The 12,500-nt window shown below is 40.9% G+C and overlaps 1 protein-coding gene across 1 annotated transcript in view; it reads left to right on the plus strand.

Moving 5' to 3' along the window:
- The window catches only part of LOC106814264 (vesicular integral-membrane protein VIP36-like), a 16,200-nt gene that overhangs the window by 2,078 nt on the left and 1,622 nt on the right, over nucleotides 1-12,500 (plus strand). Inside the window, 7 exon segments of the mRNA XM_014818561.1 lie at nucleotides 3,566-3,681; nucleotides 4,249-4,363; nucleotides 6,297-6,379; nucleotides 7,092-7,119; nucleotides 7,122-7,252; nucleotides 8,800-8,914; nucleotides 9,239-9,355. Of these exon segments, the coding sequence (XP_014674047.1) occupies nucleotides 3,566-3,681; nucleotides 4,249-4,363; nucleotides 6,297-6,379; nucleotides 7,092-7,119; nucleotides 7,122-7,252; nucleotides 8,800-8,914; nucleotides 9,239-9,355 (705 nt within the window).

Consider the following 12,500-nt stretch of genomic DNA (forward strand, 5'->3'; position numbering starts at 1 on the left):
CAGAACTGCTCAATTCAGCGAAAAGCAGGCTTTCACCTAACTCCTAGGAAAGGACCTGAGTACTGGCGTTGGGAAGAGGGCAGCGAAATTGCAAAAGTGCGCCGCTACGCGGCGTTTGAGCGTTTCGCGCGGATATCCGGCTGCAGATCGTCTAGACACATGTCTTCTTAGCCTTAATCTCTGTGAATTTTGAGTCTATTAAAGCACGATAGTCTAATTAATTAGCAAATACACACGCGCGGCTATGACCGGTGAAACGAAACGTCACGAATTCTATTTTTATCCTCCAATCAGAGGTCGGAGCAATTCCTCTGTTTAGACGCATGTGAGTCTGCGATACTTGCGACGAACTAGTGAAGTAAAACTTAGATACAATAATGTAACACAAACACAGGGGTAGGGTTGCAAAGCGAGCCTATTCTTTTCTTTGGAGGAGCCCCTGAGTGATTCACTGGATACTTCGGCTCCAAGATCGAATGTATCACGTGATGCCTGCTGTCATTCATGACGAAGTTAGCCGAACGCTATGCGCATTGGGAATCTGTACGTCACAGGTCAACAGAAATGGCACTTGAAATATCGCCGCTCGTCACTTCGAAATTGTGTAACAGGTTATAATAGTTTAATACAGAGTATTGTGATACATAGTAAGTCCCAGGATAGCAGAGAAAGGTTTGTGTTTAGAATAAACCGAGTTTGGAAGTTGTGGTCTCGAAATACGCACCATAAAACCGCCCTGAGTGGAATCACTCGGGTGCTCCGCCAAAGAAAATAATAGGCTTGCGTTGTAACCCTACCCGTGTGTTTGGGTTACATTATTGTATCTAAGTAAAACTTAGCTCTTATAGTAGTACTATAGCCCGCGTACAGTTGCTACAGCCCTGCGGCAACTGTACGCGGGCTATACTACTAGAGCTAAGTAAAACTTGCATAAGTCAACACTTTTGGGACCAGCATATTTGTGTCGACTTACGAAAATGACGACTTGCGCGTTAGTCGTCATTTTGTCGACATATCAGGGGTCGAAATTAGATTTTTATTATGGTATCCATTCGGGATACCAGGTATTGAAATCTGGTATCCCCTCCAAAGATCTGGTATCCCTTTTACTGTATCACTTACTACTTAGCATTACTTAGCATTTGTATCCGGTACAGGTCCGATTAGGTCCTCTCCAACAGAATCTACAATTAAGTCATTCCATATTATATTTCTATTGCCACTTCCGATGGTTGCCTCAAGTCTATTGATTTTGAACGAGTTTATTGTTGGTGCATTCACTATTGCTTCAGCCTAGACTGTTCCAGATGTTTACAATTCTTGAAGTAAAATAGTTCGTAAAATTGTAACCCGCACAGTATTAGTATTACTTAGTGCATTAAATAGTCGTATTGTTATTATAAAGCTCAAGTCTACTTCAGAGCCGTCTGGCCACGTACATGTATCTTTATCGTTATTGTCATGAATTTATCATCCGAATCCCAACCTTAGGTTAGTGCTAATCTACAATTAGACCTAGCTGTCTATAGGTTGATAGTGTGGAACTACATCATACATAGACTAACAAATTGTGCCCGATAAATTTGTGTAATCTGACGCTATTCTAGGGCCCAGTAGGCTTTGATAGACAAATGTGACAATTTATTGTACGCCAACCTTGAACATGTAACATTGAAATTCTAAGATATTTCTACACATCTCATGTTATTACACATCTTACCAACATCCCAAAAATATTTCCATGCAATATCAGCTTCTTAAATACCTTTGATCACCTTTTATCTTATAAAAATATTATGACACCAAACGTTAAAAAATGGCCACAACAGAAACAACAACAAGGCACAAAGCACCAACGGCCGCATACGGTACTGTCTTTGGCAGCACAAGCACAAGAGACAACAAACATTACAAGTTTACAATTTTTGTTTTGAAAGAGTTTAGAACATAAAAGTATGTATATTTTTACGTGATTTAGAAGAATCAAGTATAACAATAGACCGAAAATTGACCTTTGTAGTACTCCACATGTAATAGTATCTTTATTAGAGAAGCCAAATCCTACCTCTGTTACTTGGCTTCTACTAGAGAAATAAGCATTGAATCATTTCAGAGTCTCGCGATATATTCTAATTGCCTTTAGCTTGGTTAATAAAATGGCAGGGTGCGAAATTAACGGGAGTCCGGAGTCAAATACTCCCTGATTTACTGTCGGACTACCTGATTTGACATATATGCAGGAGTCTGTGTGACTCCCTGAAAATTCTGCCATACTAACTAGTTCGTTCCAGAGCACGGCCTTGCGGAATTACCATATTTTTTCAGCTAATGTCCAAAGAAAATTTGGCAGACGTGCAACCGCATGAATCTTAAAAATAAGCACATGCGTTATTGTAAAATATCTTTAATTTTGAACTACAGATTGCGGACTCCCTCCGTTTGAGGGTAGGGAGTCCGTTTGACATGTTTGACTCCCATGTTTAAAAGTTAATTTCTACCCCTGAAATGGTATGGTCAGTGGTATCAAATGTTTTTTTTAAAAGATCCAGTAGAACTATACCAGTGAGATTTCCTTTGTCAGATTTATTACAAATTTAATCAGTTTTGCATTCGACATTAATCTGTTGAGGAAGTTGAGATAAAATCTTATTAGGATTCGTATAGTAATCAATCATCCTGCATGCACGCTCCCACACACACACACATACACACACACACACACATACACATAGATTACATTATCATGTGCCAGTCATTCCAGAACTTTGGACTTGATCCTATAGATTGACACAGGTACAGTTTACAAGTTTTTTGCTTTGATATTCTTTTTGTATAATAGTATAGCCCTAGCTGATTTTATGTTCGCTGAGGAATCATTCCTTGATTTGAGATGTTGATTATAATCTATTGAGCAGCTGAGCAAATTAGATTGCATCTATCTTTCATAAGTTTTGCTAGATTGTTATCTAACCCAGTAGCTTTGCCAGTATTTATGTATTTGAGCACATTTAATACCTCGTCCTCACCTGTAGTGGAAAAGGGGAAATATATTTCCTACTACATCTTTTGTCTCTATACTCTATAGTAATACAGAACTCTAATCTCATCATACATCCCACGCATTTGTGGTAGTTCATTAACCAAGGTTGAGGCCACACTTATGAAATACCTCACGCTCACGCATACTTACTGCACACTCGACGAATGGCTCAGTACTCAGTAGTCATTAGGTTGGTTGTGTGCATGATGTATGTGCTACCCTGCTAGGCTAGTAGTTGCACCAGCCTTAAATTTGGTGCTTTCCTACTTCATACCATCTTACTTCATCCTACCATCCTCCAAGGTAGTTGCTTACCACGTATTGAAGTATAGTGGAAATGAACCTTCGTCCTGTTGGGTGGTGTGTGTGTGTGTGTGTGTGTGTGTGTGTGTGTGTGTGTGTGTGTGTGTGTGTGTGTGTGTGTGTGTGTGTGCGTGCGCGCATGCGTGTCGGTTTGTGTGTATATATTATAGTAAATGAAAATACAACTTCATGTAGTCATTTAGTATATGTTTGTCTTTGTAGCATCTGGCACGCATCTTTCAATGTGGGATTTTACTGGCAGCACGATGGTGACAAACAACTTTATCCGACTAACACCTGATAGACAAAGCAAACAAGGTGCAATATGGAATTCACTGGTAAGATGCAAGGACTGTCATGTCTGATTATTGGCCAAGGTGATTCTGCCATCAATGTTTCCTTTTCCAGATTAAGGACTGTGTATCTACACCCGTGGTAATATCATGTGCAGTTTACTATTTATCATATTTCTAAGTGAGAGCCATGAAGAAAAGCTGCTCAGTGACTGGCAAGATGAGGGCTAAACATCTAATTGTTTCAAATTCTGAAAAAAATTTCCAAATTGCTTTAAAAATCTTCCCTGTGTGCGATTTAAAAGGGAAACAAATTTCAAAGGCATTTTAACAAGGTTCCAACATATAAAAGCACATAATTTCTATAGGGTGCATCGGGTTCCTGTACCACAGTTTAGCTCTTTCATTTCCTGTTACTGATTACAGCATTAGCCGTGGTTAACAAGGCCAATTAGCCAAGCTGTTGACTTGCACATATAGATTTTTGGCTTGATTTCTGTGCTCTGTTGCCTTTGAACTATTTCATCAAAGGTAACAGCCTTCCATTGATTTTGATTCAAATTCATTTGTATCCTAATTGATAAAGCGTTTTGTTTCTCTTTCATCTTTCAGCCATGCCCTGTGAGAAATTGGGAGATGCAGGTTCATTTCAACGTACATGGTTCTGGGAGAGATCTGTTTGGGGATGGAATGGCACTCTGGTATACAAAGGAGAGGATGATATTAGGTGAGTGTAACCCCTGCAAAGCGGCTGCTAAATGTTATGCAAACAAAGGAGACCCATGCCTCTTGCTACAGGAATAGGCCTTTGGACTAAGCTTAGCATACATGGCTGCATACTTTTCCAGGTGTACTACTGTAAATAGATCGTTTATTTACATATTCGAGAAATGATATATATATATATATATATATATGAGTTCCTCTGGTTTTAGCACTTAATGTCCTTATAATTGTTAGGAAGTGCTCTGGAAGAGCATGCAAATTCAGACTGACCTAATAAGTGTAGGTCAGTTTAATTGTAGAGTCTGTCCACAGCGATACATGTGTTAAAGCCCATGCAAACATAATGTTAGCACTGCATTTTAAATGCAGGATATGGTTATCTTCTGCGCACTGTTAGCAAATGCTTAGAATATTGAACTGACATGTTGTATCATTTAGAAGTGTATATTGCCTTGCCACCAAATTCGTATTCTTTGTCATTCTTTGACAATAATACATTATTAGTAAGAGTTTAGCAAGTAAATGCTTGCTCTGTGTGTTCTAACTTGAGTGATGAGCCAATCACAAATGTGCAAAATGCACAATGTGCAGAAACCTCTGTAACTCCCGCTTCAGTGGTTGCAATTTTAATTATCACCTACTGCTGATGAATGCAAATGATATTGAGCTTTTATTAGTAACCGACAGTGAAATTGGATAAACTCCTATGATGCTGTAGGTAAGGCCAAAACAAAATATAGGTGTGGTTACCGTTTCATGCCGGAAAAAAATAGGGTAGGTCGGTCGGGAAAACATTTTATTTTATTGAAACATTTTATTTACGAACCATGTCCGAAGGATGTGCGTTGTGCCTTTTGAAGCAGGAACTGTCCAATTCATATTACAACTTAAGTATCCACAGGAAATTTGAAAACTAATCCGTGATAAACCGTGATCTACATGTAAACAATGCGTTCGCCCACTGCAATCAACTTTAGTTGGCATTCAAGAAACGTGCGTGGGATGTTCGGACGCACAGGTTTCTGAATCCAGTAGCAGCGTTGGCAAAAATCGATAAGAAGTGGGTGGAGCTTACTTTTGGCCAGTGGTAGTGAACCCTACATTGTGTTGGCCAGGGTTTATTTACATGCACGTGTCGTGCAGCACGCTCACTGTTCACGTGCGCTAGGTTGTGGAGTAATTCTCACATCCCCGCGCATTTCACGTTATGATTTAAACAGTAAAGTATCACTGGTAGTTATTACAAAGGATCAGTATACTGTTTTAAAATAATATTAAGAAGATTTAGGTAATATATCACGTTGAATTATACAGTAAATAATAATAATTGTCTCAAGTTGTAACACACATGTATTGTCATAATTAAGTCATTGTAGCTGCAAAGCACGTCGTATTACTAGTCATGCAAACAGCAGTACAGTCTCGTCGCACCACTCAGGTTTAACCGTGTCATATTGTTTTTAACGTTTGGAAAAACTATATACGTTTTATACAGGGTGTAGCTAAATAAAAGCTTCTTTACGTAAGAGCTTGTATGTCTACAAAATACATTTACTTTGGACACACTCAACACAGACGGAATTCCCCAGTGCCCATCAAAATTTTACAGTAGGTAAATTTTACATAATTTTTCCCTTTTCCACCAAAAAGTGTTGCTAGTTGTAAGCTATTGGTTTCTTTTGAAGCAGGAACTGTCCAATTCATTTTTTTTTTTAATTTCAAATTTTTAATTTTTTTTTTACTTTAAAGAAAATTGTCAATAAAATGTTTAGGGTCGCTGGGAATAAATAGGGTCGGTCGGGAAACGGTAACCACACCTATATTTTGTTTTGGTCTAAGGTAACATACTTACAACTGATACAAGGTGTCAGTTATTCTAGTGTGGTGTTAGAAGGCGATATTGTAGCTTTAATGTCATACTTGTATATTTCTAGGTCCCGTTTTTGGCAACATGGACTACTTTAATGGCTTGGCAATATTTTTAGACACATACGCAAATCAAAATGGACCTCACAATGTATGTACTGAACACTGTAGTTATTGTATTTATATTTTATTATTACTAATTTACATTTCAATTTATGCCCATTAGTTGTATCATATTAACTTGGTCATTGCTTATTGAACATGATCATTATAGCTTCATCTTTGAAATACATTTGTAGATACCATGCTGCCACACGTGTGCTGTTTACAGCTCATATGTTGGGACAGGGTTTTGATACTTATATTCCTGATTCTCTGTAGCTCTAATGTATCAGTGGTGACACACTATACAGATGGCACCACTATTCTTATGAAGTATAACTTATCTGTGATGCTGAAGCCTCATACTCATATTTAGCTACTGCTATTGGTCTGTTGCACAATCCGCTTGCCGCAATGGCCACTCGTTCGGAAATCAGGGATATCAATGAATTAGCTTTCTCCAAAAAGATGAGGAATGATCAGGGAATTCTATTGAAAAACTAAAATGTCACGATAAACCCAGCGAAATGACCAGCTAATCATTATGGTACTATACAGGTGCATGCATGAATTTGCATTACACGAAATAGAAAGACTGCATTTTGCAAATCACAGAAGAAAAATTAAATTCAATGAAAGTCAGGCAAAAAAAAACGCAAATCCCGAGCAACGTGACAGGCAGCCAAGGTTGCTGTGTGTTACTGTTGACAACCTGGGTTGTAGTGCTGCGCATTTCTGATGCTGTCATGTTCTGTGTCTAGCACAAACATCCGTACGTCTCCGCCATGGTGACAACGGCAGCCTGCATTACGACCACGACCGCGACGGCACGCATACAGAGATCGCGGGCTGTGAGGCGAAGCTCAGAAACATCGTCCACGACACCTCCATCTCAGTGAAATATACAGACAACACCGTCACGGTTAGTCACACTATTACTATGTTTACTACGTGAATCATGCAGACACACATCATGTTAGTCACATGTTACTAACGCTACTGAGTCAAGAAATAGTACAACAAGCCCCATACCAAAATCAATGTTAGTCACACTGTTACTACGTACTGGTATGAAATATACCAGACAACACATCAATGGTTAGTAAAGCATCGTAACTACGCTATGAGTGAAAATATATCAGACAACACATCAATGTTAGTAAACACTTAACTACGCTATGCCGTGAAATACAGACAACACCATCGAATGTTAGTCACACTATTACTAGCTACTACTGGTAATACAGACACACATTCTAATTGTTAGTACACTATTTACGCTCGTGTAAATATACAGCGCCGCGCGCGTGCGCCGAAAAAAACAAAAAAAAAAAAAACCCCCCCCCCCCCCCCCCCCCCCCTCCCCCGCCCCCCCCCGCCGGTCACGCGCCCCCCCAAAAACCCCCCCCCCCCCCCCCCCCCTCCCCCCCCCCCGCCCCCCCCCCCCCCCCGCCCCCAAAAACAACCCCCCCCCCCCCCCCCCCCCCCCCCCCCCCCCCCCCCCCCCCCCCCCCCCCCCCCCCCCCCCCCCCCCCCCCCCCCCCCCCCCCCCCCCCCCCCCCCCCCCCCCCCCCCCCCCCCGCCCCCCCCCCCCCCCCCCCCCCCCCCCCCATAAACTTTTTTTTCCCCGTCCTTTTTTTTTTTTTTTTTCTTTTTTTTTGCCCCGCCCGCCGCGCGGCCCCCAGCACAAAAATACTTTTGATCCACATATATACTACGTTACTGAGTAAATATACAACAACATCATCAACATGTCAATGCTTAGTACACGTCTACGTACTGAGTGAAATATACAGGAAAACACAATCAATTAGTACACGTTACTACGCTACTGGAGTATGAAATATACAGAACACATCATGTGTAACCTGTAAACTACGCTACTGATATGAAATATACATTTTTTTTTTTTTTTGGTCACCAGTTACTACGTTTACTGCGTGAACTACAGACAACGCCATCAATGTTGCTAACATGTACCTACGCTACTGAGAAATATACACCAACACTCAATTGTTAGCAAATGTACTACTCTACTGATATGAAAATACCGACAACACATCAATGTTAGACCACTGTTATTACGCTACTGAGTATAATATAAGACAACACCATCAATGTTAGTCCACTTATACGTTACTGTGTGAATCATGCAGACAACACCATCAATGTTAGTCACACTGTTACTACGCTACTGAGTATGAAATATACAGACAACACCATCAATGTTAGTAACACTGTTACTACGCTACTGAGTGAAATATACAGACAACACCATCACGGTTAGTCACACTGTTACTACGCTACTGCGTGAAACATACAGACAACACCATCAATGTTAGTAACACTGTTATTTATCCAATCTTGAATGGTGAAAGAATTTTGGTGTGATCGCTGCGAAACTATTTATCGGTTATCATATTTTTAACGTTTGAGGTGATGTCTACTCTAATCTATTGCTGTGCTTAGGTGATGCTCGACACAGATGGCAAGCTAGCATGGAAGGAATGCTTCAAGGTGCATGGCATTAGACTTCCCACAGGTTACTACTTTGGGGCGTCTGCCGGAACAGGACAACTAGCTGGTACATCATTTCTCGTTCTAAGTTTTGATCAAATATTTGTATGCACAAGTCATGCATGTGAATTACACATGCAAACATTTGTATACAGTTTTTTTATGAATAGGGGGCTTAATGGTTTGAATATTTCTACAGTATGCAGTGCAGCATATGACAGCCCTTAACGTGTGGCAATGATCACATTAGGTATAGTATTACTTTTATCGTCATCACCAATAACAGTTAAAATAATCTCACTACAATGACCGTAGGAACATTGACGTCTCATCGCACGTGAGAGACCCATGCTCATGTGTTTAATGATCGCGTAATTCTGTTTGTTTTCAGACAATCATGACGTCGTCTCGATTAAGTTGTATGAACTTGATGTTGATGGAGACATCAAGGAAGATATTGACTACTCAAAGATTGAACCGCAGGCCGATATTTTTGCTCCACCAAGAGGTGATGATGGGGAGAAGCAGTTATACAAAACATATTTAAAATCCAGTCTTAGCTAAGCACAACAGTTGTAATTGATTTATTTAGTTAGTGGTATTTTTTTGGCTTGCCCTACAGTAACCACCTTAAAGTGAAGTATCTAGTAGATGGCATACTTGGCCGCACGTTCTGTGATCTTTCTAGCTGTTAACACGTTCAACGCTGCCGGTGTTAACAATGCACCTACCGCCCTGTGCTGGGATTTTTGCGTTTTTACCGCGTATTCACTTGTTGATTTACCACATTTCCGTTGCAGGAAAGCTAACCAAACTCACACATTTACTCTGCATGAATGTTATCTCACCCGTACATGTTCAAATAGTATGGAAATCGTTCCCTTTCATAATAATATATTGATATGAAAACAGGGCAAAAAACGGACATTTAGTGCATTTTCGTCTCAAATGCCACCGCACAGGTGGATTTTCGAATTTGTTACGATATCATTCGACAGTATACTATTTTTTCCGGTAAGAAATATGACAACGCTTACACATGTGTTGGGGGTATGAACCTTGTTTTGTGTTTCTACATGCAAAAATACCTCGAAATTTAACATACTACACGGTTATTATATTATATACCGTTAGGAAAACAGCAAACAAACCTTGTTGAACGGACTTTAGCCCCGAATTTACCTTGAGTCTCAAAACTCCTAATTTCACATTCGAATCAACGGTAAAGCATTGTATTCGTTAGTTCATGTAAGACTGGGGTAATATAGACTGTCCCTGTTTAATTTCTAGGTAGGTAGTGCTTGCCATCTGTTGGAAATCAGAGTAACAAAAACCAATAATCTATCCATGACTTGTATCGGCGGGGGTGCGTTTTGATTGTTCCCACAAGCTGACTCGTGGATCCGCGGGGAACGTGTTGACAATTTGAATCCGTCTTAGTGACCCAGCATCTGAATGTGTCATAAACAGTGTAACAGTGAGACTTATCTTTACCAGATGAACATTTAAATGGAGTTATGCCCTGGAAGGCATCACTCTAAAACCAGCTGGGCTTACTGATCGTTGACCAAACTTCGTCCATGCACAGTCCCTGCACCTAGTCAGTATGCACGCCATCTGATCTATTGGAACAGAGTGAGAAGAATGTCCCGGCAGGATAGGTCAAATGTATACTTGCCGCGTCAAGTGCAGAGAATAGACTTTCTAACTTCAGTTTAACCACATCTTGAGATCAGTAATTGCAGAAATGGAATAGTACAAACCTACCAATGAAAATTTGCTAGTTTTGTAGCTGTCCTTGGCATGGGTCTCTGTCGCGTTACACAGTAGTGTGGCAATGTCGGGATATGGTGGAGCATGTGGCTTGTGGACGCTCAGAGCCCGATGGTTGACTGTCGTCAAAATGTGTTGATCTTCCCCGACATTGAAGAAATCTGTACGTTATACGTGCCATCTGCCTTACTCTGCCCGCCATCTTCGTCGAAAGTTTGGACGCCGCGCCGGCGAAATCGGAAATGTACATTTCAATCGATGACGTAACTGATACAGTAGCGCGACCGCATGGTTGTTATTTGTTTATAAACAATTGAGTCTGACTGACTCTCTCCCTCTCTCTCATCTTTCTCTCTCTCGCCGCCTCTCTCTACTTCCTCTCTCTCGGCGCTCTCTCTCTGAATAAAAACAACGTTTGCTGAAATGATGTTGTCGCAACTGCGTATCTGCATATCTGCGCCTAACGAAGGTGTCGCTACCGCACGACTGAAATGTTACGTTTATAACCGTAGCAACAGACCTCAGTGAGCCAAGTCACTCTGCCAGCACTTGTTTTGCTTGTAACCGTTGACTACGGTCTTGATATCTCGGGACATCGGGGGGGGGAAATCGCGAAACAGGACTCGGTATTCGAATTTGGGGGTCAAAGGTAAGATCTGTCAATGGAGGGGGAATATTTCCTCTTACTTAAAGGCATAATAGGCCCATCGATTATGCAATTTACACAACGAATGCTAGAGTAACTGGCACCTTGTGTAATTAATAAGTACATTACCTTATAGCCAAACGCGTATTAGTTTTGTCCAATATCACTGCTGGCTGTACTTAAGAAATGTCTAATTGAAATCCGCAGTCCACGAAAATCAGTTAACATGACTGTTTACAGTTTCGAAACCGCATACTTTTGAAACGGGTGTGATACAGATTTATAGTCCACCGGACATTTCGCCGACGCACTGTGCAAAACGCCAGCGCACGCATGCATTTTCGCTCGGCGGGCGGGCCGTACGCAATGCTAGCGATAGTAACAGTACCGGTAACTTGTATACGTAAACAGTAGCTCTGATGTAATGCACGTGAATCCACGTACGAATCACGGACGCTCGTGATAATGAAGTAGGCTGTGTTGGGGGCCAAAGCTATGGGAAGATCGTGACTAACACCGGCACAGACTAAACATGGAAAGCAGACCGGCACTACTGCGTATTTACGTATATTGGTCAAACGAATACACTGTGTCTGAAATTGAAGACATGTGGGACCGTTCATTAGCACCCCGGTTATTTACTTGTGGCCTCAATACCGAGAATACACCCATAGATAGCATTCTAACTAGCTCGATTAGTTGTATATAAGCATCCCTGGACTAAACAATCTCTCTGCTAAACACCTGTAGCAACATGTGACGTTTGCCTAACCGAATTCGAGCTATTTTTGCTTGGCAACCAATTTAAGTGTTGGCGCCAGATTACCAGATTTACGGATTTCAATTAGACATTTCTAGTAATTAGCAGTGATATTGGACAAACTAATACGCGTTTGACTATAAGGTAATGTACTTATTACAACGAAGGCGCCAGTTACTGTAGGCATTCGCAACTTTGTATAATCAATGGGCCTATTATGCCTTTAAGGTATAGGAGGAAATACGGAATTGCGGCACAAATCTCAATATTCGATGTATAGTGTGATGGGGAGGAAACCCATCACCAGTGCGATGCAGTGGAGGTCACAGGTCAAAGAGCAGTGGGGGAAAGATCAGATATCAGACATTTTCTGAGAACATGGTCTAATGAACCGAGTGGAAAACTTTTTTGTTTCAGCGCTGATCTACCATTTCTATCACTTTATTGAAAGGACCATGAAATGTACTTTCCACT

The sequence above is a fragment of the Priapulus caudatus genome, unplaced genomic scaffold (assembly GCF_000485595.1).
Source record: "Priapulus caudatus unplaced genomic scaffold, Priapulus_caudatus-5.0.1 Scaffold894, whole genome shotgun sequence".
NCBI lineage: Eukaryota > Metazoa > Priapulida > Priapulimorpha > Priapulimorphida > Priapulidae > Priapulus > Priapulus caudatus.